General features: G+C 35.6%; 1 protein-coding gene across 1 annotated transcript; it reads left to right on the top strand.

The window, feature by feature from the left end:
- The first annotated feature begins 2,741 nt into the window (after nt 1–2,741).
- LOC124932134 (rho GTPase-activating protein REN1-like) lies at nt 2,742–19,103 on the top strand. Its single transcript, XM_047472741.1, has 24 exons — nt 2,742–2,911; nt 3,082–3,176; nt 3,342–3,611; nt 4,084–4,120; nt 5,458–5,534; nt 5,794–5,864; nt 5,994–6,072; nt 6,673–6,808; nt 7,176–7,298; nt 9,097–9,174; nt 12,485–12,540; nt 12,655–12,724; nt 12,945–13,029; nt 13,480–13,723; nt 13,837–14,088; nt 16,001–16,288; nt 16,489–16,529; nt 16,607–16,670; nt 16,761–16,844; nt 17,316–17,426; nt 17,507–17,628; nt 17,695–17,743; nt 18,212–18,418; nt 18,505–19,103. Exons 2-24 carry the CDS (start codon nt 3,147–3,149, stop codon nt 18,817–18,819), a joined length of 2,889 nt encoding a protein of 962 aa, XP_047328697.1. The 5' UTR covers nt 2,742–2,911; nt 3,082–3,146; the 3' UTR covers nt 18,820–19,103.
- Nucleotides 19,104–27,965: the final 8,862 nt, after the last annotated feature.

Below are 27,965 nucleotides of genomic sequence, written 5' to 3'. Positions count from 1 at the left end.
TTCTTCCAAATAGGTAGCAATCCTATGATCTTTAACCCTGATCTTGACAAAAACCGATTAAAGTGGGGGATAGTGTACGCACGAGAAGCCAAATCAAACTCCACATGACAATTATCAGTTTTGAATTTGGCCATAATATTCATCTTTATGTGATATGTGCAAGCACCGTGGTCTACTTCTGGAAAAACAACACACAAGGCATTGGCGATGCTTGGGTGTCTATCGGATACGAAGACGAGATCATCAACTAATCCAATTGCTTCTCTAAGTTTTTGAATAAAATAAGTCCAGGAGTTATTATTCTTTGAATCAACAACGCCGAATGCAACAGGATATAGTTGCTCATTCGTATCCAATGCAATAGCCACCAATAGTTGACCTCCCACCTTGTGCTTGAGAAAACTGGAATCAACGCACAATATGGGACGACAAAAGACTTTAAAACCCCTAATTGAGAGGCCTAGAGACATGAACATATACTTGAAGTGGCCGAGCTCGTCTGTCTGGATATCTGTTATGGTATCCGAATTATTCTTCTCCAACATGTATAGGTATGATGACAATTTTCTATAGGAATCCTCTACCGTTCCTCGCACCGCCATTAAAGCCTCTTGCCCTCCAAGCCTTATTATAAGTCAAAAATATCCCATAAGCTGACTGCATGTCTTCAATTATTTTCTTAGGCAAGTGGTTATGGTGATGGTTCATGTACTTACTCTTCATGCACTGCCCAATAACCCATACCGGTGTTTGCATTTTTTTCTCCAGCCTTGACAAAACTGAGCATTAGTGTTGTAGGTTGAATTTCCGAATCTCAAACATCTCAAAAAACTTACCTTTCACAGCACGCAAACTCCACTTGCATGTTTCATCCAAACATTTCACATACCAAAGATGTTTTCGTGACTTCATCACTTTGAATTCAAAATGATAAGTCATCGCATATTTATATAGCGTTAGTTGAAGTTCTTTTTTATTATCAAACAATGCACCAACTTCCAATACGGTTTCACTAGTTAATGCCAAGGCAAATGAAGGGTATGTCGGTGATAGGTCTACCGGGTTTATCGATGGTGTAGCCATTGATGCTCTTGCACTAGATGGTGTACTCATTGATGCTCTTGCACTAGATGGTCTACCCATTGATGGTTTTACACTAGATGGTGTACCCATTGACGCTCTTGCACTAGATGGTGTAGGTATTGATGATCGGTGCGGCGTGCGTGCAATTGCTGGTGCAGGACTAGTAATAGCTTGGAAGTCACTAACCCGTTCATAATTAAAGTCACTAATCCGTTCATAATCAATTAGTTCATGATGAGCCTGTTCATCTTCTTCTCATCCTCCTTCATTTTCACTTTCAAATACAATCTGTTGAGAAACAACTCGAGAAACAACTCCAGATATAGTTTTTTTAGTAAGTAGTGGTAGTGCACTATCTTGACTTGGGTACTTCTCTACTAATGAGACACACAGTGGTGACGAAGGTGACGAACTACGACCCGAAATTAACCGTGATAAATAGATTCCCACAACATTATCTCGCTCAATAACAATAGGGGGAAGTTTTGCAGAAACATCATACATTACTTCAATCACTAAATCATATGTAGACTTTTGCACGTTAATCGTCTCATAGATGATATCAACTAATTCGGCAAATTTAGTATATTGGGGTATATCCATAGTTTTGCATAATTTTGCACAGAAAGACTTTGTACCATCAGCTACAATTTTTCACTCTCCATTATACACAACAAATACGTTAGTAAATATTTTAGCTGCAATTGTAAAAAATGATACTATCAATCGAGAGACACAACCGTAACAATGAAATGCAAATACTAACTATAAATGGTCTGGTCGCGTGACGCACCCGCATAACGCACCCACATGACGCACCCGAGTGACGCACCCGAGTGACGCACCCGAGTGACGCACCCAAGTGACGCACCCGAGTGACGCACCCAAGTGACGCACCCGCGTGACGCACCCGAATTCCGCCGCAACGGTGTCATTTACCTAATCAATCCTTAAACCCTAAACCTAACAAAAAGATACGTTCAAAGAAAGAAATAAATAACAAGTGGAATACAAAGGAAGCATATCAGTAGAAAGAAATGAAAAGAAATGGGAAGAACTGGAATTTTTTTAATTATATAGCAAGGGCATTGTGAACTTTTCACAATGCACCTAGTTGCGTCACGCAACTGGAGGTTGTGTGACGCAATATGGGCATTTTCGTCAGAAAAAAGGATCACCAACGCTATTTAATTTATGCGCTGACACTTTACTCATTTAAGGCCATTATTAGGGTCATTTCATCAAATTTCTCCTGGGTTGGAGACAGTCTTATACTATATATCAAACACTAAATTATAATCCTATACAACTTATTTATTATAATTCATACTAAACATCACTAACTTATACAATTTATACCACCATAAACTATTTATACCTCGTTATAATTTATATTTCTATACTATTTATACCCTATTGAAAAAATTGAAAATGATATTAAAGTTTTTGTTTATTAACACTAAAGTCTTATTCATTTTTTTGATATATTTTATTAACAATGTATTAATTAAAATAATAAAATAATTTTTATTTTATTATTATATATTAATAACATTTCATCTTTATAAAATAAAATAAATTATAACCTCAAAATCATTCATGGTGATCATTTAAATAACAAAGTTATTTAATAACTCAAAGGAAAGGCTTAAGTTTATCTTATAAAGGGGAGAGAGAAAAACTATTGACGTGTAAAACAGAGATGAACCAAGTCCTCCGCTCAAAATGGCGTAACTTTGCTTGGCTAAACGGGTTTCCGTTGGAGAATGTTTTCCATCCTTAGCGCCAGAACAGGAGACCAAAGAAGAAGAGGAAGAGGAAAAAAAATGTAAGAAAAACAACATCCCAATCCTTTTCTCTCTCTACTTCTTTCCTTTTCTTCTTTATTGTTGCTTGATTTTCATTTCTATTCGTAATTTTGTTTGCACATTCGCAACTTAGTTTCTCTGCTTGCATTTGTGAATCGATCGCATTGTGTCGGCTTATTTATGGATTCAGGTAACTGGGGTGTGGTGCCGATCTCGCTGGCTATTTTATTAGAGATGACGTTCTGAACCAGACAAATGAGCAATCCAAAAGGAGATCCTTTGCAGGTCTTGTTAACAGATTGACTCAGGCACATTGCATATTTGTAAACTATTTAGCTTATTTTCATATATATAATCCTAGGAATAAACGCTTACCATTCATTTCCTTGAATTTTCTATTTGTTAAGTTTAGCTAAAGGGTGCTGAAATTTGGCATTTTTATGCTTACAGAGTGAGGGTGGTGCCCCTGCCCCCCAACAAACTCAGCCTCAACCACAATCACAGACTCAGCCTCAAACTCAGCCTCAACCACAATCACAGACTCAGCCTCAAGCTCAACCTCAGGCTCAGGCACAACCTCAACCTCAGGCTCAGGGTCAGACTCAACAACCTCAACCTCAGGCTCAGACTCAGGCTCAGGCTCAGGCTCAGGCTCAACCGCAAGCTCAGGCGGCAGTTGCTGGGCCGCCTGAGCACCTTCGTTCTCGTGGCGGTAATAAGGTCATCATGCCTCTCAATTCATGTTAATTATATTTTTTCAATTTGATATATACATTTAGTTGTGTTCCATCGGAGTAGTTGCTTAATTAAAGGACAAGACCATGATTTGATTTTTTTGGGAATTGTTTTTGGATGTTGACTACATTGACACATGAAGATAGTATGAACCAATCAAATTTATTTCCCTTAGAAGCTAATTAAAAAGCTTGATCTAAAGCTTTTCCCAAAGGATCTCCTTTTTGCCATTCTCATAAGATAATTAGAGAATATTAACATGTATGGTTCAATGTTCGCATCTGAAAAGAATGACACATAATTTGAAGCTTCAACAGGAGCGGGCATCTATTATATTTTGGTCCAAGTACAACTTGGTATTAGGATCTCTGATCTCATTTCTGTAAAAGACTTGTGGCTTTATTTTGATATTCAACAATTAGCTGTCATTTGCTCAAAATTTTGCACTTCGTTGCAGGTTTTCAAGAGTGGGCCACTGTTTATATCATCCAAAGGTATAATTATTTATTTAATTAGTTCTTCAAGTATTGACTGAAAAAGAAAAATACAACAAGGTTGATTGTGCTTGCACAAAATATTTTCTGGCGGATTATTTTTTTTTTTGATAAAGAGTAAACTTTTCATTAAATAGAAAATTGTTGTGAATGCTAGAAGCATTCAAAAGAAACAAAAAGAACTGAAAGAGAAAAGGGGAACACAATTAAAGAAAATTAATTTCTAATAAGCTCAAAGAAGTTCCATCTTTTGCATATTCCTTTTTTCTTGATAGCTGTGGGAGTAAGGAGAATGAAGCCTTTGATTTTCTAGAGGATTATATATGTTCTTGATTTTTCCTTTGGGAATATTTTGGTCCTTGTCTCTTTACCGTCTATGCAAATGCTGGTGGATTTTTCTACTCTTGAATTCATATCCTGGGGTTCAAGAAAGGAAATGAGGGAAGATCTAACAGATAACCGTATTTTTTGTAGCTATCTCATATGTTATTTGCTTTCTTGGGTTATTTCGGTTCTTGTTCTCTACCATGCAAGAGCTGGTAGAATATTTCTTTACTTGAATTTATTTTCTGGAGTTCAGTTATTTATACTTGGATCAATGTCCTTGATTAAAAGCATGTGAACTGAAGCCCATAAGATCATTGTCAAACCAAACAAAGGCACTTTTGTGTTGTTCACGCCTTGTATGCTATTCTATTCTTATTCTATTGAGATCATCATTATGATCCGATTTCTGTAAGTTTGGAACTATGTGATAATGTTAATAGTTACTTATTTGAGCCCTATTACAATCCATAATTTGACACATAAATATTGTTTAGACTAATTAGGTTCTTAATGAATACATTAAAAAAGGTCCATCAGTAATTTATTCAAAATCTTCCCAATCAATTTATCTCATGGTTGTGTCAAATGTTTCTTATTCTTAAATTGATTAATTGCTGCAAGGCTGCGGGTGATATATGACCAATAACGTTTGAAAGAAGTTTGCATGTATGAATAAGGAGACATTGAGACTGTTCAAATTCCTACATTTTGTTCTTTGCCACAGCTATTTGCGACAGTTACATTTCTCATTGTCTTACAATCTCATCAGATAAGCAAGGACTTCTCCTTTTGAGTACATACTCATCAAATATGTAACATAAGTTTCTGATTTTGTTTAGCCCAGTACTTCTCACATTTAATGGCCAGAACTACCGTTCTTATATTTTTCCCATTGATTTCTTTTTGGCTCTCCTTTCTGATGTCCATATTTGAACGAAGAGATGATTCTAAAACATGTATCATCTTGATTTTCCATTTAAATTTAGTTTGAACTTATTCTTCTTGGCTAGGTATTGGATGGACATCTTGGAAGAAAAGGTGGTTTATCTTGACACGCACTTCACTAGTATTCTTTAGAAGTGAACCGGTAATATTTGCTCTTGAAATCTTATTTATCTGACCTCTTTTGAATAATACATCATGAAAGGAATGGAGAAACTCACTCTGATCTCAAACTTTTTAAATAGAAATAAGTCGATGTACTTAATTAGATGGCTTACATTCTTCGTGGATTTGAAGAAAAATTTCTAGTGTTACTTTATCCATCCTGAGTGTACTTCTATGAAGGAGTTAATGCAGCTTCAAAAATACTTTTCTTTGTTTCATCTCCTATGAATTTATGACAGAACGCCGCAGCTCTAAAAGGAAGTGAAGTGAATTTGACTCTTGGAGGCATCGACCTCAACAATTCAGGCAGGTTGGTTGTCATAGTTTATCCCCCGCTTCACGATCATGTTTAGCATTCTTCTGTGTTATATTTGATGGTTTCTTACTTCATAAATGGACTATTAGCCTTTGTTTGTTTTCTCCCTGGGTAAATTTGTAGCGTAGTTGTCAAGGCAGATAAAAAACTATTGACGGTGCTTTTTCCTGATGGCCGTGATGGACGTGCTTTTACTCTCAAGGTACCATTTTCTGCAGTCGTCTTGCTTTTTCTTTAATTACTGCTGTTTCTGATGATGCTCTTATAAAATTTCTCAGCATCATTGACCTTCCCTGTCTCAAATCATTACCCCTCACAATCTCACATTATGCAATCTTCTATGCTGTCTTAAGGACCTTTCTGTCCTTGTATCATTGGAAATGTACCAGGCTTGCAGACAATGTGCATTCTATAATACATTTCTGTGAAACTGTATTTAAACTATTCGGATTTTGATTGCATGAAATTGATCTCATTTAAAAACGCAATTCAAATTTCTACGAGGATTGAAGTCCAAATTGCATCCACATGCATAAACATCTGAATGGTTTTGTATTTTGGAATCATCATCAACTGTAATATGGAAAATTACATTGAGTATTGCAAACCAGAAAAACGGAGTGTTGTTTTTGTTTCTGGATTTGTTTCTAGATAAAGAATGAAACACTTGGAAGCTAAATTTAGTTAGGGACATTATAAAAATTATTTTTGTTTCTGTATCTGGATGTGTTCATCGGATATGCTTCGAATCAATGGTTAAATTTTATTGTAGTGTTGATATTTTCAACATTTGCTGCTGCAGGCAGAAACTTTGGAGGACTTGCATGAATGGAAGGCTGCACTTGAGGAAGCACTGGCGCAAGCCCCAAGTGCTACGCTTGTGATGGGGCAAAATGGCATATTTAATGAACAGACAGATGATGCATCTGGTGATCAGTGTATGCTCCAATTTGGTGTTTTACTCAATAGCCTTACTGTTTAAGAACAGCATATGATCATGACCTAGTGTAACATTTGTGTTTCTGTAATGGAAACACGTAAGAAATGTTTATAAACAAAATTTAGTAACTCATAAACAAATGTGTTTCCATATGGGGCATTGAGATTTCCAGAACGATATTATTTCATACAAGATTTGTTTTTTTCAAAAGTCTTCAAGGTAAAGTGGACTCAGAATGAATAATGTGGAAAATACCTAAGAAGGTCCTTTAAATAGTTAGGTGAAATATTACTTTCCAGAGGACTAATGCTGTTTCGTTTTTCTGTTAATCAATAGATTGATGTCCTTTCTTTTCCTTTCTCTAGTGAAAGATAGTAGACAGCCAGTGAAGTCAATGATTATTGGTGGACCAGTATTACTTGCATTGGAAGACATAGATGGAACCCCAACTTTCTTGGAAAAAGCCCTTAGGTTTATTGAAGAACATGGTGAGATTCTGTTCTATTTGGATTTTCTTTTTTGCACACATCCTTGAACCAGACTAGCCATTGTCCATTTACTGGATATGTCTTGATAAGATATCTTCAATTGATAATGGCTAAGTCTGAAGGATAATGGCTATGTATGCTTAATATTTTATGCAAAGATTATGTACAGAAACAGGCATACATAATTGTTAATCCAATTTCCATATCTAGATACTTCCAATATGTAACAAATATTTTCAACATATAGATACGAGTGTATGTGTTTAAAATAGGACAGAGTATGTGAGGTTGTTTACTAAATGCTTTGTATAGAGTAAAATTTCTCGAAAATGAAAGGAGTAAAAAATTTGGATATTGAAGGAATATATAGAGACAATCTTATTACATTAGATTAGCCCTTTAAATAATTATACATGAGTTTCCTATGATAAATATCAGTACCTAGAAAAATGGGATAATTATCATTTTAGTTACAAGTAAATAATTAGTTGCTTAGTTATAGTTAATAATCAATAGTTAGCGATAATCTACACCAATTATCCAGATATTCACATGTTGGAAGATTCTACTACTCTTCCCTCAAGCTGGGTTATATCAATTGTACATGATCAGTTTGTAGCTCAATTCTAAGAACTAAGGAACTGGTCAAAAATATTTGGAATATGTCCAACAATAGATATGTAGGAGAAGGAGATCTTTCTACTTTTAATCTTTTCCAGAATAAAATGTGTGTCTTAGTTGTTTCGTGATGAACTGGATTTTTAACTTGTATATAGCAGATTAATTATTTTGATTCCGTGATGAGTTGTTTTAATTATTTTGATTAAATGCCCATTTTGAATAGTTAAAATCCTTGGTAGGATGAGATCTCATTTTATTCTACTCATTATTTCTCCCAAACCTAAGGATAAATGTGTTATCAATAATTCCGACACATGTTTTAGTATTAGTTGTGCAGTAATTGTGTAGAAGTTTAGGACTACAGTGATGTGATCTGATGCGTTTAAGTCTATAACCCCATTATCTTGCAAGTGTTTGGATCAATTTTGGGTTGTAGACATGTTACCTTATTGGTATACCATTAATGTTCGATGTTAAGAGTTTAGACATTATCCATAGTGTTGTTCAACAAATTTTGCAAAGTTCCATCCGCTCCTTTCTAACCTCCTTTTTTCCCTTCAACTGTAGAATTGCCACTGACCATACATTTTACTTGGATTCAAATAAGCTGGTTTTCCAGGAATCTTCTTACACTTATCATTTTAAAATGTCCCGTCTTCCTACAGTGTTCGTACCTTAGCTTGCCCAGTTTATGTGTCAAGGCACATCCTTCCATTAATTCATGTTTTTACCAATGTTACCTTGTGTTTGCTACTTTGCTTTCTTCATTTTTGACTTGATGGAGTACTTATCTCATACTAGGAAAATGGGGTAGTTATTTGTAACTAAACATATATAATTACAGATAATACTAATTATTTGGGACAATCTACAACAATTATCTAAATAATTATTTGAATACTGTCTACAAAAGTAAAAAGTTGCAAATTTCTCCTTACTATGTGTAATGTGCATACATTGGACAGACTAATTTAGAGTGTGAATAAGATACTGCCAGCAAGGAATTCATGAAAAACACATGTCAAGATTTTTTTTAAACGATGCACATGCAGAGATTATTAGTTTCTACTCTAATTCTTGCTCATCCCAATGATAGGCATTTTACACATTTCATATCTTTGCTCCAACAAGATTAATGATTTTCTCTCATACTGATCATCTAATGCTTACATTCCAGGAGTCAAAGTTGAAGGTGTCTTACGTCAAGCTGCAGATGTCGATGATGTTATGCGTCGGATTCAAGAATACGAACAAGGTTGGTTGCTTGAATAATCTAGAGCATTTTATTTATTTATTTCCTAACCAAGAACCAATCTGTTGCAGTCTATTACTTAACGAATTTATTTTTTCAATAATCTTATTGGCGCTATCAATTAGGTCATCTGAAATTCATATACTCAAGTGTAGTTTGAGCACTTAAAGACTGAAAATGTTATTCAATAAGATTCTTATAGTTTACACCAAAAGTATAAAACTACATTGAGTACAATAAAATCCAATGGCTACAAGTAATACATTGAGTGCAATCAATGCACATCATTTCTAATGAGGAGAGAGATAATTTTACACTCTACTAAGCCCCTTTAAATAGAAATTTTCAAAATTTGCCTAAGGGGAGTTTCAATATGTTTGGTTCTCTCATGAATAACCGGATTCTTGACATTATTGATGGCGGCGTGATTGTTGCACATCATTTGAATAGGTACATCAAGAGTCATTGCTAACTCATTTAGGGTACTCCGAATTCAATTTCTTCACAAATTTCGAGTGAGAGAGCCTGATACTTGATTTCAGGGGTGTAGAATTATCTTTTCCATCTTCCTTGGATTTGGTGCAATTTACACCATGTTGTTTTGCTTACACTCAACTCAACATCAGTCATTACTTTTATTACTTTTATTACACTCAATGTACTTTAAATATCTGAATTTCTCATTTAACCATAACTCAAAATCTGAATAATATCATCACTCTTATTCTTCTCTCTCAAGAGCTCAGTATTTTATTATCTCATATTTTCCGAAATTATTTATCACAAATCCCAGAGCGTTCTTGAGCTCTTTCTTGGCAGTTTCGTCATTTCGAAACTCCACTTTATTTCTCAGCCGAATCTGTACGTCTTCGTGTCTCTACAGATTTTTTCCGACATAATCTGTCAAAAATTTAACACTTTTCACTTCTGTCCAGCAACACTCCAGCGATTCAAAGACACTCGCTGAAGTGAAAGAATGCCATCAACATCCAGCGACATTTCGGCGATTCAAATTCACTCGCTGAAGTGAAAGAATGTCATCATCATTCAGCGACACACCGACGATCAAAGACACTCGTTGTCATCAACATCTAGCGACACTCCGACGATTCAAAAGCACTCGCTGTCATCAACATCCAGCGACACTTCGACGATTCAAAGGCACTCGTTGTCATCAACATTTCATCCCCTCGGCAGCATCCTCCCCGCTCTTATATCTACCTAAGGTTCTTCCTCTTAGATGGTTGACATACTCACCAAAGCTCTTCTAAGTCGAATTTTGAGGAACTATGTGGCAAGTTGGACACTCTTAATATCTATTACTCAACTTGAGGAGAGTGTAGAATTATCTCTCAATCTTCCCTGGATTTGTGCAATTTACCTGCACTCAAAATGTTGCTTGTTGTTGATCAACATCTAAATAATATTATCACTCTTAATATTGAGCTCTTGATATTCTCTCTCAAGAGCTCAATATTTCTAAAAGGGAAATAACAACTTGTTTCATACTTCTCAAAGTGACAAATTTGTCAAATGAGCAATATTCAGAGGTAGATTTGGTGTTGGTAATATCCCTTTCTTGGAAAGTTTTTTAGATACCTTATTTGGACATCACAATACTTTCATATGATTCTCTAGGGACAGTTCATGCTAACAACGCTTACTACAAAGTCAATGTCGGGATGAGTATGATATACGTACAAAATTTGCCCTACGAGTCGTTGGGTACCTCCCTTTGTCAGTTGGAACATCATCTTTCTTGATTTTTAGTTTGTGCAATGAGTCCATGGTGGGGGTTTTAGCGGGCTTGCAACCAAGCATGTTAGTTTCCTTTGTCTATGGTGTACTTTTTTTGGGTTAAGGAGATTTTCTTTTTTGATCGAGCAAGTTTCATTCCTAGGAAGAACTTGAAAGGTCCAAGGTCTTTCATGTAGAATCATTTTGAATGATTATTTTCTAGTTTTGAATTTTTTCTTCAACATTCTCGATTATAATAATATCACCAACATACACAATAAGACTTGCGAATTCTCGCCCATTGTCGATTTTGAAGGCTTGGAAGAGGTTTTTGGAATTGGTTTTGGATTAAGATAAAGAAGTCTTTGAAGATTTGACAAACTTTTGATTTTCCTGTCAATAAGGAAAGACATGTGAGATGAGTGTTATCGTCGATAAGATCACAAACCAATGTTTATCGTTTCAGCTGTTTATGTGGGCGGGTCCCTACACGTCGTTATGGATTAATGAGAATGACTTAGAGGGTTTGTATGTAATTTGTTTTACAAATTTGCATGTATAATCAAAAGAACTAGCGATTCATTGATAAATAAGTTCGGAAGTAGTTTAGCCAATTAGAAAAATTTGGGATGTTCTACTGTATGGCACAACATTATTTTGGTCCGTTTGTTTGGAAGAGAAGTTGAATAACATGAAGAATTCCCTATCGGTGAACTAGGTTGCAAAATGTATTGCCCCGAACATAATTTAGCATTCCAGAAATCACAACCTTTATAAGGAAATAATTTAGCAAGACATTTATATAACACATAACTTTTCATGAAGAATCCTAATATTGATAATTGATTGCAATTAAATGTTGGAACATAAAGAATATATTTTTTTAAATGTTAGGTGTGGAAGATATGCCGATCCTAATATTTTTGTGGAGAAGCCATTTTCCATGTGAACTGTGGAAATACATTTTCGTATTTGAAAATCATGTAGTTACGATACATTTCATGTCATGTGATCCAATTCTCTTGAATCAATAATACAAATTTTAGATTTTTGTTGTATCTGAGCGTCAAACTCTTTTGGGTAAATTGTGCCGCTGAAACAGTTGCTGGCGAAGGTGCTGATACATTTGGCTACATTAGTTTGTGTCGTGTTTCTACTTGAAAAATCTCGGCAAATGCGTCACCTACTGAGGGTAGCAGTTTCTTCGAGATAATGACAGCCAAAGTCTTTGAATAATTGGCATTTCAGAATGGTTTCTTCAAGCTACATTGAATTATCTTTGAACAATTTGCATTTCCTAAAAACACGAAGAAAGAAATGACATTTTTCTTTCTGTATATTGATATGGAATCCTCAACCATGAGGTGTCTTATCTAACCCCTCTGGATTCAAGTGGGGACATATCCACAGACGGTGAAAGATGAGATGATTGATTGAAGGAACTTTACATATGGGAATACATTCATAGATTAACATATCTGTCCATTTTTAAAAAGAAAAAAAAAGATTTACTTATCTTTCTTTTAGTTGTGCTTTTTTTGCCATTTGAACTGTGATGTTCTTTTCTGTTGTTCAGGAAAAACTGAATTTTCTGAGGAAGAGGACGCCCATGTTATTGGTGATTGTATCAAGGTACTTTCTATAGAGATAGATAAAGGCTAATTTTTGTTCCCTTATACAGATGGTTCTTGGGACTCATTTCATTTATTGTCATTGATCTCTATTGTGTTCCTGTTTTCTTTCCAGTATGTACTTAGGGAGTTACCTTCATCTCCAGTACCTGCATCCTGTTGCAAAGCATTACTGGAAGCTTGTAGTGAGTTTTCTTTATGTTTATATATTTTTTCCGTTAAACCAGCATTATGTACATCTTTTTATTTAATGGAATCAATTAATGATGTTCTGAAATTCCTTACAAAAATCTGGTTCAACTTTTTCTGCGTCTTCTTACTATGTACATCTTTTTATTGGAGAAGTTATGCAAAGATTATGGGAAAACTCACATTTTCTTTTCATGGTTACATAATCTTCTGTTGGAACTGATCGTACCAAGAGAGCTGCTGCTATGCGTGAAGCTATATGTGAAACATTCCCTGAGCCAAACCGCCGGTTGTTGCAGAGGTTATTGATAAACATGACTTCTATCTTGTTAAAATTACGTGTCTTTTGTTCGTGGATTAAATTATGTTCATACTGCTGCTTTCCCTTTTTCTTAAATAAGAAGTGAGCAGTTATTCATTCATAGTATTTTAAGTGAAAAGTGTCTTAAATTCCTTCAGTTTTTAGTTGATAACTCCAATTTAGGCATAAGACATGAAGTCTCAAATTTGATTCCCACTTAAAACACCTTGACTGTGAAGTGGTGGATGAGATTTTTGGATAGCCTCCTCTAAAAAAAATAAACCCTAATCTAAAATAATAAAATAAACAGTTACATATACTAGATGTTGCTTATTCTCACGATGGGTCAAGTTTACCCAAACAAGTTCACATTCTCTATGTGCTATATCTCCAATTTGAATTTCTTTAATTTGAGTTTATTTTTTCCTGATTTATGTTGTAATGATCCAGAATTCTTATAATGATGACAAATATTGCTTTACACAAGACCGAAAATCGGATGAGCACTTCGGCTGTGGCAGCTTGCATGGCTCCTTTGCTTCTTCGTCCCCTTCTGGCTGGCGACTGTGAGCTGGAAAATGACTTTGATGTCGGCGGTGATGGTTCTATGCTACTCCTTCAAGCAGCTGCTGCAGCTAACCATGCTCAAGCTATTTGTATTACTCTTCTAGAAGAGTACGACAAGATATTCGGGGTACTGAATTTATTTCAGTTAAAAAATAATTTTCCAATAAAAAATAATGAATAGGATAAATGGTGCCTTCAGTTATAAGATTAAAGTTCATCAGTTTTTATAACCAATTGCAGGAAGTGCCTACATCCCCTGAATTATACACTGAATCTGATGACAGTGGAAGTGTAAGTGAGGAGTTAACTGATGATGAAGCCTATGAAGATGATGATGAAGATTATGATGACGAGGAAGAAGAGGGCGACGAGGAAGAAGAGGATGAGGAGGAAGAAGAAGAAGAAGATGATGAGGAGGAGGAGATAGATGAAGATCATGAACATGCATCTGGTGGAGCTTGCAGTAGAGATGATGAGGTTTCTGATAATAAGGTTGGTTATTCATTCTGAAGTCTCACACTCTTTTTAAGTTCTAAATTGAAAGAACTATTTTCTTATGTTTATTATTGACTCTTTGATTGTTTAGGACAAAATATCAAATGTGGACCTAAAATATGTCAAAACTAACTGTGATTCTTAACTGTGTTACATTAGTATTCATTCTCATTTAGGAACCTAATGTTTTTTAAAAAGTTTGATTGTATTCAAACTAATAATTGCATATTTTTTTATTAGAACATTACTAATTCTTTAAGTTATTATTTCCATCACTATTTTCATTTAGTTAATTCTAATCTTTTTATTATTTTATTAAAATTCTACATGTTAAATTTTTTATTAACATAGGGATATAACTAGAATTAGGTATATATTTTGAAATTACATGAATAAAAGACTAGAATCTAGAATGAGAGAAGATAAGAATTAATGGGGTAGAGATAGAAACCCTAATAGTTAGGGTGAATACAATGAGGGAGAGAGGTTGACCTTGTGAGGTTTTTGGAAAAATGTCTTTTGTGATTTTTTAAACCAGGATATCTTACCTTATTAATAATTATTTATTTCCATATTAATAATTATTTATTCCCAGTTCAGATTATTATTCTAGGTGTAGAAATATAGAGAGATGAAAAGTATTATTTAGATAGTTAGTTAAAGTTTACATTGAGTGTGATAATAGGTAAAGACTGACAACACTCAACATGTTGAGTGTAAACAAAGCAACATGTTGAGTGTGTAAACAAAGTAACATGTTGAGTGAAAGCAAAATTGCACCAATCAAAAATGAAGAGATAATTCAACACTCCCCTTCAAGTTGGGTAATAGATGTTGAGATTGCCTAACTTGCCACATATTTCCTCAAATCGACATGGGAAGAGCTTTAATGGGAATGTTAGCTACCTAAAAGGAAGAGCCTTAGACAACTATGAGAGCGAAGAGGATGTTGTCGAGGGGATGAGATGTTGATGACAGCAAGTGACGGTTTGAATCACCGGAGTGTCGCTGGATGTTGATGACAGCGAGTGACGTTTTAATCGCCGGAGTGTCGCTGGATGTTGATGACAGCGAGTGACGTTTGAATCGTCGTAATTTTTTTTTTGTAGACAGACTATACAATGTAGCTGGACGGTGATAATGTTTGGACAGATTAAGTCCGGGAAAAATCTGTCGAGACACGAAGATGGACAGATCGGTCGAAATATAAAGTACAGTTTTTGAAATTACAAAACTGCCAAAGAAGAGCTCAAGAACGTTATGGAATTTGTGATAAATGATTTCGGAAAATATGACATAATAGAATTATTTGAGTTCTCCTCCAATGGCTATTTCCACCATTGGAGGAGACAGCGAAAATTGTGAACATGTTTCTTCAAGATGAAATAACCTGCTCTGATACCATTTAGAAATATAGAGGGATGAAAAATATTATTTAGATAGTTAAAGTTCAACTTAACAGGTTGAGTGTAAACAAAACAACATGTTGAGTGCAAGTAAAATTGCACCAATCCAAAATGAAGAGATAATTCAACACTAGGGTTAAGAAATTAATTCAAGTCTCAAATTAATCATTTATTATAAATTCTCTTATAAAAATTAATTCAAGTCTCAAATATAATAAGTTCTTATTATATTTGAGTTTGAATTTGAATATTTTACTAAACTTTAGGTATCATTTGAACTTTTAACCTTAAAATATTTTGTATACCTGTTAAATATCCAATTTTGAAATACTATAAACTTTAGGATCCCGAATTGAATATCTTATCAAAACTTCAGGTCCTAATTTTGTATTTCAGCGTTTTATTTATTACATTTTATGTAGCAGACATCATATAAAAGATTTGGAATGTTCTTATTGGATATTACCTTTTACTTTTATTCTCACTGGGATGTTCTTGTACAGGGTGCAAAAAAAGCCATCAAAGATACTGAATCATCAGATGATGATAATAAAGTGAAACAGAAATTGCCATCAACTTGTAGTCGATCTTTGTCAGGTCTAAAAGATCATCCTGTACAGACTGGTGAGAGAAATAATATAGAGAGTAGTAACAGAATGGGGGGAGAGGATAATGCTGCTGAAGCCAATCTTAAATCTATTATAAATGAAGAAAACATTCCACAAACTGCTGTTAGATCATTAGAGGCAATGCCTAGTTCAAGGCGTGCTGCTGTTTTTGGGCGTGCTTCTGTAAGTATCTGTAAACACACTTTCTTTAATCATTTTCTCAAATTCTATGTTTTTTCTTTTGTTCAAATGTATTATTATTATACAGGCCGGTAAAATAAATCAGCATTCAAAATAAGGCAAAACAAAAGAGATCTATTTAAAAGAGAACAAATTTTCTCCATTTTCTGAATTATGAATATTTTGTGTGTACCAACTTCCAGGGAAGGAAGGACCTCTCTTCTGATAGTCCTGCTGGAGACGAGTAAGTAATGTCATCAAATAATCTGACATTTTCTAATCATAAATCCGACATTTTTCTACTTTGATCCATTATATTAGGGAGGAACATATTGAGAATCTGGAAGCTATGAAAGTGGATTTGATAAACAAGATTGATGAAGAAGTATGTATAAGATTTTGTTGATGAAATTTATATGTTTGTAACGATATGGGAATACTCGACTCATTCTCCAATTCTTGAGATTTTTATCAGGTGAAAATAAATTCAACTTTACAACAGAACGTGGAGCAAAGAAAGAAAGATTTGCATGGACGCCGTTCAGCTCTTCAAGGAGAAGTATTTGTTTATTTTTATCATTTGGACTTGTTTGTTTTTGGAAAAAGCTCATGTTACTTCATGAACTTGCATCAAAAACTCGTTTTTCCTTATGAACTGGAGTCAGGTTCGTTTTGTTTGTTTAAAAACAAATTAGCTAAGGATTAATATTAAGGAACCGCATAATTGTGTTAACTGTTTTAAATGAGTTAACTGACAACAATAATTAGTTTGAGCCAGTTTTAAATGTTTATGAAGCAAAACGTGCCTGACAAAAGTTGAGTAAGCAAAACGAGCAAAAGAGATAATACATTTCATTTATAGATTTCTTTTGGTCTTTTCTATATAATTGTTTTGAATAAATATTAGAAATATGCAGTTTACTTCTTCAGAATTCAAATGTTTGTAATGAGATCTTCATTTTAAAATTTTCTTTTTACATTATGATCTTCACAAGGGTGTAGTCTTGTAATTTGTATAATAAATATGAAGGTGGCAAGACTGAAAGAACAGTTGCAAAAAGAGAGAGATTTGAGAGCTGTGCTGGAAGCCGAACTCCGGCACCAAGGGCCAAGACATCTTTCAGCTACTGTTGAAGAGAAGGTCAGTCAGTATAAATAGTGATACTAATGACTACTAATAGAAAAACGTGTTTTAGTTGGGCACTAGAATTTTTAATTCAGAATGCGGTTCAAACTGATTCAAACGTTAGCATCTTGAAGCAGAAGGTGGGTGACAACCTTCAGTCGCAACAACAAAGTTTGGATTCAATTGGTAAACAAGACCAACACGCCTCGGTTTACACGTAAGATTCATTTCTTTTCTTTTTTCGACTGTACAGATCAATCAAATTGTTACAAAATGCATGCAGGAAGGACAAAGAGGATATTCAAACTTCTGAGGGACGGACGAGAAATAAGGTGCATATAATATAATGAGCTTATTTCAAAATTAGTATTTTGTCACAATCTCAATCATAATCACGATCTTATTGAAAATCATCTAAGTTATTTAATTTTTTTTCTTTTTACTGTTTCGTGGTATAAGATTATTCTTGGATCATGGTCTAAATTATGCTATCTTTTTTTGTTACTTTATCTCGTATAAAAGTTATTATTTATGATCATTGTGTTATGTTTTTTTACCAACATTGGTTTTTGTTTTGTGTCATGATCAACATGAATTATTTTATTTATTTTTATAACAAAACAGCCTAACATGTAAACACATTTCTTACCTTATGTATGATTTACTTATAAATATTATATAAAACATTATTCATGAAAATAGACAGCTGAAAGAATGATTGATCATGTTAAAAGAACTGGAGTTTATTTTGTTGGTAAATAAACCCTGCTAAGAATAAAATCTATCATTTGCATTTTCAGAAGGAGTCCCGAATGAACAGAGCAGACAGTGGAAGAGAGTTGAAACCAAACCGTGCATCTTTGTCAAGACGAACATCTCAGAATCAATACAGTGATCCAACAGAAAGTAGTACAAAATCTGTGTCTGCTAAAGAAACTTCTCCAGATTTGGTGACTAACAAATCCATATCTTCGACTTCAAAAAGATATGCATCTTCAAAGGGAGAGGTACATTTGTTTTCCCTCTAGAAACTGAAGAAAACTGCCAAAACTAAATAAATTGACAATTCAGTATTGTGTGCATGAATTTGTAGGGTTCTAATACTACAACTTCTACACTGTCAAAGTTAACGAATCGACTCAACTTCTTAAAGGAACGTCGTAGCCAGCTAGCAAGTGAACTGCAAAGTTTGGACAAAGGATGGAATTCGCGTAAAGAACCCGAATCCCAGAGCATAGAAACAAATGAAGGCACGGAAACACAGTCATCGGAAAATCCCAATAGAGGAGCAAAACAAGAGGCTCCAAATCTTGACAAAGGAAAATCAGAAAGCTTTTCAAACAATGAAAAGGGCGGTCATCTACCTGAAAGCCAACCAGTTACTTCTCCCAAGACTAACTCTAGATGATGTTAGACAGTTTTAATCATTTCCACAAAAAAAGGTCCATTTGTCAATAAAAGAAAACCGTAGGTGGTTGGTGTCCGTGTTCATAATAAGAGGGTGATATCTTAAGGTGGTTAAAAAGACCACAATTTTGCGGCTGTTGGTCGGGGAAGCGTTGACACAATTTATCCATCTTCTTGATGGAAAAATCTTTTGAATGAATTGCCTTTATTTGACAGTGTTTTTATTTGCTGAGAATAATTTAAGATGTATTTAGAGAATTCTATGTGATAGCTTATATGTTTGTTTTCTTGTTTTTTAAATATTTATGCGAAATAAATGTTCAACTGTGGATTCCCATGAAATAGAACATTGCAAGTAACTTTTTTCTTTTTTGTTGTGGTTAGTTGTGAAGTTTGGGAGTTTGCTGAATTTTATTTAAAGAAGTACTTTTTAGTTGAACTGGTGATAAAATATGGGAAAATTTGACGATATGGCCCTCAAATATAAAAAATACAAAAATAATCTAGTCTCATCATTTTTTTGCAAAAATGATTTTTTGGGCATGGCAAATGGCCCATTTACTTTAATATATTTTTCTTCTTTTTTTCTTCTCTTCTTTCTTTCTTCTTTTCCCCCAACCAGCAAATGGTCCATCTTGTTGAGGTCTTTAGATTTCCTCATCGTCTTGATATCCCACTCTCTGGGCAGAGCACGCATTACCTTGATCACAACATCTCTGTTGCTGTAAGTCTTGCCTAGAGTGGATAGAGAAGTGATAACCTTACTGAATTTTTCATCAAACTCAGTCATCGTATCTCCAGGACGCATCTTAAAGTTATTGAACTGTTGTGTGACAACCATTAGTCTGTTTTCTTTGGTTTTCTCGTTGCCTTCACGAAGTTTAGTCAGTTTCTCCCAAATATCTTTGACAATGGGACATGTGATGATCTTGTGTACCATGTTGTCATCCAATGTCTTGTAGAGGATGTCTTTTTCTATGTTGTCGAGGTTGTTCTTTCTTTTATCTTCACTGGTCCACTCAGATCTAGCCTTCTCAATTTTTATCGGACCGTTGGTGATGACAAACCACATTTCATCATCTATGACAGCTAGATGAGCAAGGACTCTCGCCTTCCACACGACGTAGTTTTCTCTAAGAACATGGAAACATTGTTGATGACAGCCATAGACATGATTCAAATTCCTTAGAAGCTTAAGAATAGAAAATGAGGCTCTGATACCAATTGATAGGATCGACGACACCAATAGAGACGGGGGTCTGGCTATTGATAACGATTTCGGATAAACGGTTTGATAGAAATCCTGTTAGGGTTTAATATCTCTTTCTATTATTCGTAAATCTTTCGAACTTTTGAAACAGATTCAAGTGCGGAAATGTTCGTCGGATTTGAAGCTTTGAACCAATGAACGATGAATGGCAGAAAGTAAAGAACACATGAAGTTGTTTATGGATGTTCGGAGCAAACTCTCCTACGTCACCCCTTCTTCCAAACCACCGGAAGGATTTCACTATACTTATTTAATTAAATACAGTTCACTAATCTAGCTAACTCTCTATTGAACAAAACAACCTTTGTTCAATTTACAACACTAAAGTTTTCTCATAGAAAAAACAGTATGTAATTACAATATATTCACACCTAGATGATAAGTGAGATGTTTGATTTCGGAAACTTTCTTAAAAAAATGAATGAAGCAGCTCTCTCTCTCTTATATATTCAGCCAGCAATTTGTCCGTTGTCTTAGGCAACAAGTTTTCTTGAAAATCTTCTTGAGATCGTGATAGTACAATGCAGTACATGCAATTTGAATTATGGCAAACGTGGAAGTTATTCATTTGATGAGCTCTGCTGCCAGTTGTCTGTAGAACTCTACTGTCAGCTGCCTGGAAGAGCATCTGCCTTTAGATGCCTAGCCTCTAGACGTTTATCTTCCTTCAGATGCTATCTGCTTATCTTAGATGCCCATCTAATAATCTTAGCCGTCTATCTGATCAACTGATCATCTTAGACGTTCATCTGCTTAGACACCTCATCTTTTGACCGTCCATCTGCTTAGACGCCCTATTTGAATCATCTTGGTCGTCCATCTGCTTAGACGCCCCCATATAATCAGTCTATTAGACGCCTCTGTCTAACTACGCGCGTTGACTGTACATGCAATTTGAATTATGACAAACGTGACAATTATTTATTTGATGAGCTCTGCTGCCAGTTGTCTGTAGAACTCTACTGTCAGCTGCCTAGAAGAGCATCTGCATTTAGATGCCCAACCTCAAGACGTTTATCTTCCTTTCAGATGCCATCTACTTATCTTAGATGCCCATCTCATCATCTTAGCCGTCCATCTGATCAACTGATCATCTTAAACGTTCATCTGCTTAGACACCCTAATCTGATTATCTTGGCCGTCCATCTGATTAGACGCCCCATATAATCAGTCTAGACGCCTCCGTCTAACTACGCGCGTTGACTTTGAGCTATGCCTATAAATTAACAAAAATTCAATTATTAATTATGCGTCTTGTGATATTTGAGCCCAGGTCACCAGCATGACAGACAAGTGTACTTACCACTACACCACAGACTATGTTGATATTTAAATATATATTTATACATTTGATATGACTAACAATTATTGAACTTAGTTTTATCCATTTATTATCAAAAACCATTTCATCAATCATCAAATCAAAATTGTTAAGTTATTTTAAATCAATTAAAAATCTTAACCCACCAATTTTTCCCTTTTTGATTATTTAAGCTAAATTATCAAAACCAGTTTAAACATTTAAAAATCTTAACCCAACAATTTCTCCCTTTTTGATTATTTAAACTAAATTATCAAAACTATTTTAAACATTAAAAATCTTAACCCAACAATTTCTCTCTTTTTGATTATTTAAACTAAATTATCAAAACAAGGTGAGTTCATGATTTAAATATAATCTAGGTATTATCGTAATCTAACAATCCTAAAATTATTTCTAAGGTAAGAAAACTTAGACTCAAGAAGTGGTTTTGTGAAGATGTCGGCCACTTTAGACTGTTGCTTGTCATATCCTATGTCCGAGCAGCCGACTGTCTAGATGTCGTTTGGCTCTTCCAAGCTGCTTTCATGTTTTACCTACATTTAAAGACAATAAATTTGGTTCCCAATTTTCTTTGGGTCCATGGCTTATTAGTCCCTTGAGAATCCATACTTTGATTATTTTTATTGATTTCCCATGTTGCGTTGTGATCGGTGCGTATGATTTAGGCTTAGCAGACGTCTTCTTGCTAGCAGCTGAACTCTTAACCTTAGAGAATGGTTTTTTTCTAAAACTCATTGACTTCCTGTCAGGTTTTAATATGCCAGACTTGCTGGCTGATTCCATCTTAAGTTTCAGCCAGCTAACAGTTGGCGGAACATGAATAATCTCATCCTTTAAGGTTAGCTCATCACAGCTTGAATCAGTTCCATTCTCAGTTAAGCTCCCATTGATAAAGTTTATAGACTTAAACTTGTCAGTTTCTGGGTTTAACTTTTCACAAGACTTGTCTGAGTCATTGCCATCAAATCCTAAACCAGATTTGCATCCGGCAGGCCTCAGCATACTTATCTGCTGTCTGACTGCATCTCCAGACTTCGTCTAGGAACCGACCACATATGTCAAACGTTGGTTTTCAGAAAACAGAGTTTGAACATTTTCCTTGAGCTTTTCATTCTCAGATGAGAGCTCAACCATTTTGTTTTTAAAAACTTCAGAATCATTGTTTCGAAATGAAGAAGAGCTATTAGATTTGTTTTTCAAATTTAGTTCATCAAAAGAGTCAGACAGTTTCTTGTACTCAATGACCATGTCATTGAGTGCAGTAATTAACTCATATCTTGAGAATTTGTCAGAGGAGAAATCAAATACCTCAGAGTCAACTTCTTCTTTTTCCATGAAGCAAGTGACCTCTTCATCATCACTAACGTTGGATGATGAATCATCTGAGTCGCTGTCGGCCCACTTGGCTTTGTTTTCAGCCACCATGAGAGTCTTCAGCTCTTCCTTGTTCTTTTTCTCATCACGCTTCGGCTTGCTGTTTCCTTTCTTGAAGTGTCTCTTCTTTATGAATTTACAGATTTTCTTCATGAAAAGAGCCATGGCATCGCTGTTAATCTGCTTATCAGCAGCCTTCACAGCAATGGCAGTAGGTGGCTCCTCAGCGGTCACCAATGTCTTTGTTATGATGGTGGATGTGGAATGTTCCTCTTCATTCCTAAAGTTTATTTCAAATTCGTAGGCCTTATAAATGGCTAACAAATCATAGAGCTCCATCTTGTTGAGGTCTTTAGAATCCCTCATCGCCATCGTCTTGATATCCCACTCTCTGGGCAGAGCACGCATGACCTTGATCACAACCTCTATATTGTTGTAAGTCTTGCCTAGAGTGGATAGAGAAGTGATAACCTTACTGAATCTTTCATCGAACTCAGTCATCGTCTCTCCAGGACGCATCTTGAAGTTATTGAACTGTTGTGTGGCAACCATGAGTCTGTTTTCTTTGGTTTGCGCGTTGCCCTCACATAGTTTAGTCAAGTTCTCCCAAATATCTTTGGCAGTGGGACATGTGATGATCTTGTGTACCATGTTGTCATCAAATGTCTTGTAGAGGATGTCTTTTTCTATGTTGTCGATGTTGTTCTTTCTTTTATCTTCACTAGTCCACTCAGATCTAGCCTTCTCAATCTTTATCGGACCGTTGGTGATGACAAACCACATGTCATCATCTATGGCAGCTAGATGAGCATGGACTCTCGCCTTCCACACGACGTAGTTTTCCTCTAAGAACATGGGAACATTGTTGATGACATCCATAGACATGATTCAAATTCTTTAGAAGCTTGAGAATAGAAAACGAGGCTCTGATATCAATTGATAGGATCGACGACACCAATAGAGACGGGGGTCTGGCTATTGATGACGACTTCGGATAAACAGTTTGATAGAAATCCTGTTAGGGATTAATATATCTTTCTATTCTTCGCAAATCCTTCGAACTCTTAAAACAGATTCAAGTGCAGAAATGTTCGTCGGATTTGAATCTTTGAACCAATGAAAGATGAATGGCATAAAGTCAAGAACACAGGAAGTTGTTTATGGATGTTCGGAGTAAACTCTTCTACGTCATCCATTCTTCCAACCATCGGAAGGATTTTACTATACTTCTTTGAATCAAAAACAGTTCACTAATCTAGTTAACTCTTTGTTGAACAAAACAACCTTTGTTTAACTTACATCACTGAAGTTTTCTCACAGAAAAGACAATATGTAATTACAATATATTCACAGTTAGATGATAAGTGAGATGTTTGATTTCGGGAACTTTCTTAAAAAATGAATGAAGCAGCTCTCTCTCTCTCTCTTATATATTCAGCCAACAATTTGTCTGTTGTCTTAGGCACATAATTTATTCTTGAAAAGCTTCAACGGTCAAATCCTTCTTTTGGACATATGTCATCTTTCCGTTGGATGTACTATCCATGAGGTACTGGGTAGTACATCAGGAAAAGATTCTTGAGATCGTGGTAGTACAATGCAGTACATGCAATTTGAATTATGGAAAACGTGGCAGTTATTCATTTGATGAGCTCTGCTGCCAGCTGTCTGGAAGGCGTTGACTTTGAGCTATGCCAATTATGTGTCTGGTGAGATTTGAATCCAGATCACCAACATGATAGGCAAGTGTACTTACCACTACACCACAGACTATGTTGATATCTAAATATATATTTATATATTTGATATGACTAACAATTATTGAACTTAATTTTATCCATTTATTATCAAAAACCATTTCATCAATCATCAAATCAAAATTGTTAAGTTATTTTAAATCAATTAAAAATATTAACCCAACAATTTCTCCCTTTTTTATTATTTAAGCTAAATTATCAAAACCAGTTTAAACATTTAAAAATCTTAACCCAACACTACGTTTCTGTTAGACTGCACGTCTAACTACATATCTGTTAGACTGCACGTCTAACTACGTATCTGTTAGACTGCATGTTTAACTACGTATCTATTAGACTACACGTCTAACTACGTATCTGTTAGACTGCACGTCTTACTACCAGCACGTCTAATAGACCTGTTTCAACCCATGTCTAACTTAGCATATTTTTGATGCACCTGCACAAAAACAATTAGACGACTTAGTTTTATTCTTAATTTATGTTTTACTAATACATCACTAAAATATCGTTAGTCAAAATAAATTGACCCAACAATTTCCCCCTTTTTGATGATGTTAAACCTTTGTATAATTAATTAGATAAGATAAGCACCCATCAAATTAAAGTAAGAAAGACATTTGTTCGCAAACTACAAAAGTAAGTTCCAAGGACCAAAATTCAAAATTCAAGTTCCAAAAACCGAGTTCAGAATCCAATGAAAATAATTTAAAAGAAAAGTGATTATTGTTCTTCCCTTTTCACGTTTGGATGAGAAAACCCTTCACTAGTCAGTAGGTTGCGAAATCGAGGGAGAGCACGGCCACCTCTTCCACAACTTCCGCCACCTCGGTCACCACTACAACCTCCACCTCCTTTGGTTGGTCTGTAACCTCCTTCATCATCAGCAACTTTTCTTTTAGATCTGGTTCCTGTCGAAGCACCTCCTCTACTGCTTCCACCTCCTCTTGAGCTTCCTTCCCCCTTTTTAACATTATCAACGTCAAGGGTAATAAGATTTTTCTCTTTATCAGTTGAAGCTTCAACATTTTTCACGGCTTGAATTTGTCTTGCAAAGGAATCAGTCTGTTCCATACGTTCAACGTCGGCTCTATTCATATGATTGGTTAACTCAACCATTTGACCTTAAACCATATTCATTCCAACCATAATTTCTTGATGAAGATCAATATTAAATTCCCTTTCACAATCAAACCTTTTGGACTGCCGTTTGAAGAAGTTATTTTCAAATTTGGAATAGGTGTTGTTGAGGATGTTGATCTCATAAGTGTTCCTCTTCATGGTCTTCTCCATTTCTTTCTAAGTTTCAAGAAGAGAGGAGAATTCCTTCTTGTTGGATCATTGATCCTTCTTAAGACTCATCAATTTGAACTGCATATCCAACATATTCTTCTGAAGAGTGTTCATCATCTCTGCCATAAATTTTAACAGCTTTACTCCTCCAACAGATGTTTCTTCATTTGATGACACTTCATGAGAGTCGGCAAGAGCGGTTTGAATAGGACTAACATGAGTATGAACCTGCAAAGACTTCTCTAGTTCATTTGCCTCAGAAACATCTTTATATTTTTCTTCATCTCCAAGAATGTCTTCACACACCTTATAAATCTGTTCAGAAGGTCTGTCAGAGTGAAGAGGTAGATCAACGACCTTTTCATAGATATTCGCAGATGTAACTTCAGGGGATGATCGAGGAGATGGAGAGTCAGGAATAAAGCATTGAGATAATGGAAGTCCTTCTGACGACTTATCATCATTGTCTTGTTCTCCCTCAACAGAAGAACTCTTATCAGATTCTTTTTATTTTGAGGGTTCCCCCTCAGATCGTGCTTCAATAGGCTGAAGGGCTTCAACCTCCTTCACTGGAGATGCCTCTATTTCAAGAACAGGGGATTCCAGCACATATATTTTTTGTATAACAAGCGGTTGAACGAGTTCGGCATTGTTCTCTTCCTCTTCAATGATCGGATCAGGTTGAACTGGATCTTGAGTCTGCTCAATTATGGACTGAGCCATAAGACGTTTTTCTTCAATAGACATATTTCCCAGTTCATTGAGGTGAGCAGCGACTTGCTCATCTTCCGGTAGGATCAGGTCAATATCTTCAGAAAGTTGCATCTGCTTGTCTTCATCTGAAGAATAACCAAATAGATTCACCCCTGAGCAATCGGCTTCATGAACATATCTGAGGACAATTGAGATATAGTCTTGCATGATTTCGTCAAGTTTCTTTAAGGCCTTCTCCTTTGCATCAACATTTCTTTCCATTGGATTGAAGTTTGCTTTTCTTGCTTTGAGCACAAGAAAGAGAGCTCGACCTTTGAGATTGGCTTCAACCAGTTCCTTCCTATTGAGAGCTTCATATACCTTAGAGGTTTTAGCCCATTTCAGGATTCGTTTCTCTATGTTGACCAGCTTCAACCATTTCTCGCGTATACCTCTTCCTTCGATGACTTGATCATATCTGTTGGACATCATGTTCATAACCCACATATCGAAGATGTTAATCTTCGCAGCGGCTTTCACGTTGGCATGATCCATCATTAAGTTCAGAATACAGGTTACCTCTGAAACCTCCTCATTGGATTTGGTTGCGATGGCCTTGCCCTTTTCAATAACCTCAACAAGTTTTGGAGTTGGCCCTGGTTCACCGATAGTTATGCCAGCAGCTCTCCTGGTGGCTCTCATGATCTCGTGAGGAGTTAAGTGCTTGGAAAAGTGCCATGCCAAAGCTCTAGATTGGACAATTTTTTCTGTCATGAAGGACTCTTCTTGAACACGTTTAGATACTAGTGGCTTGACATTTGGCAAAGAGAGAGCCTGTTCAGACATGACAACAGTAGTAGGGGTATGAACAACACCCTACTCTATTTCGACAGAAATAGTAGCTTCAGCAGCTACTGGATCAATTGGGCGGACAGGGGACAAAATCCTGTCAAAATTTTCAACATTTGGAACAACTTACTCAACAGTTGGCCCGACAGCAAGTTCCAACACAGGAACAGAAATAGACATATCTTGTTCCAATATAGGAACACTAAACTTATGCACTTCGGCCTGAGATGGAGGAGGGGTTACCTTCGATGAAGCTTTTAATGACTTAGACGCCCTAGGCGCCTTTAACTATTCTCCTTTCGAAACGGATGACTTTGCCGACTTTCTCAACTGGCTGGCAGAGGGAGAAAGAGGAGACATTGGAATGGCAGCAAGTGCAGATGGACCTTGCTTTGTTTTGGAATCAACCACCCCAGAATCCTTCTTTGATGAGCTTTTCTGGCTATTAGAGCTAGCCTACGATTCTTTTATTGTTCTTGCTCTTTTGTCCCCTGTCGAAAGAATAGAAGCGACTGGTTGTTTAGAGCGAGTGACGGATCTTCCACCCGTATGTTGGCTAGACGCGCCAGAGATGGACTCCTTAGAAT

This window comes from Impatiens glandulifera, chromosome 3 (assembly GCF_907164915.1).
Source record: "Impatiens glandulifera chromosome 3, dImpGla2.1, whole genome shotgun sequence".
Lineage (NCBI taxonomy): Eukaryota > Viridiplantae > Streptophyta > Magnoliopsida > Ericales > Balsaminaceae > Impatiens > Impatiens glandulifera.
Note: the sequence above shows the minus strand (reverse complement) of the source record. Positions and strands in the feature narration are given on the sequence as shown.

Coding starts and splice junctions, on each gene's coding strand:
- LOC124932134 (XM_047472741.1), top strand. CDS start 3,147: ATGAGCAATCCAAAAGGAGATCCTTTGCAG. Junction 4,121..5,457: donor ACTGTTTATATCATCCAAAG/GTATAATTATTT, acceptor CTTCTTGGCTAG/GTATTGGATGGACATCTTGG. Junction 13,030..13,479: donor AACCGCCGGTTGTTGCAGAG/GTTATTGATAAA, acceptor GTAATGATCCAG/AATTCTTATAATGATGACAA.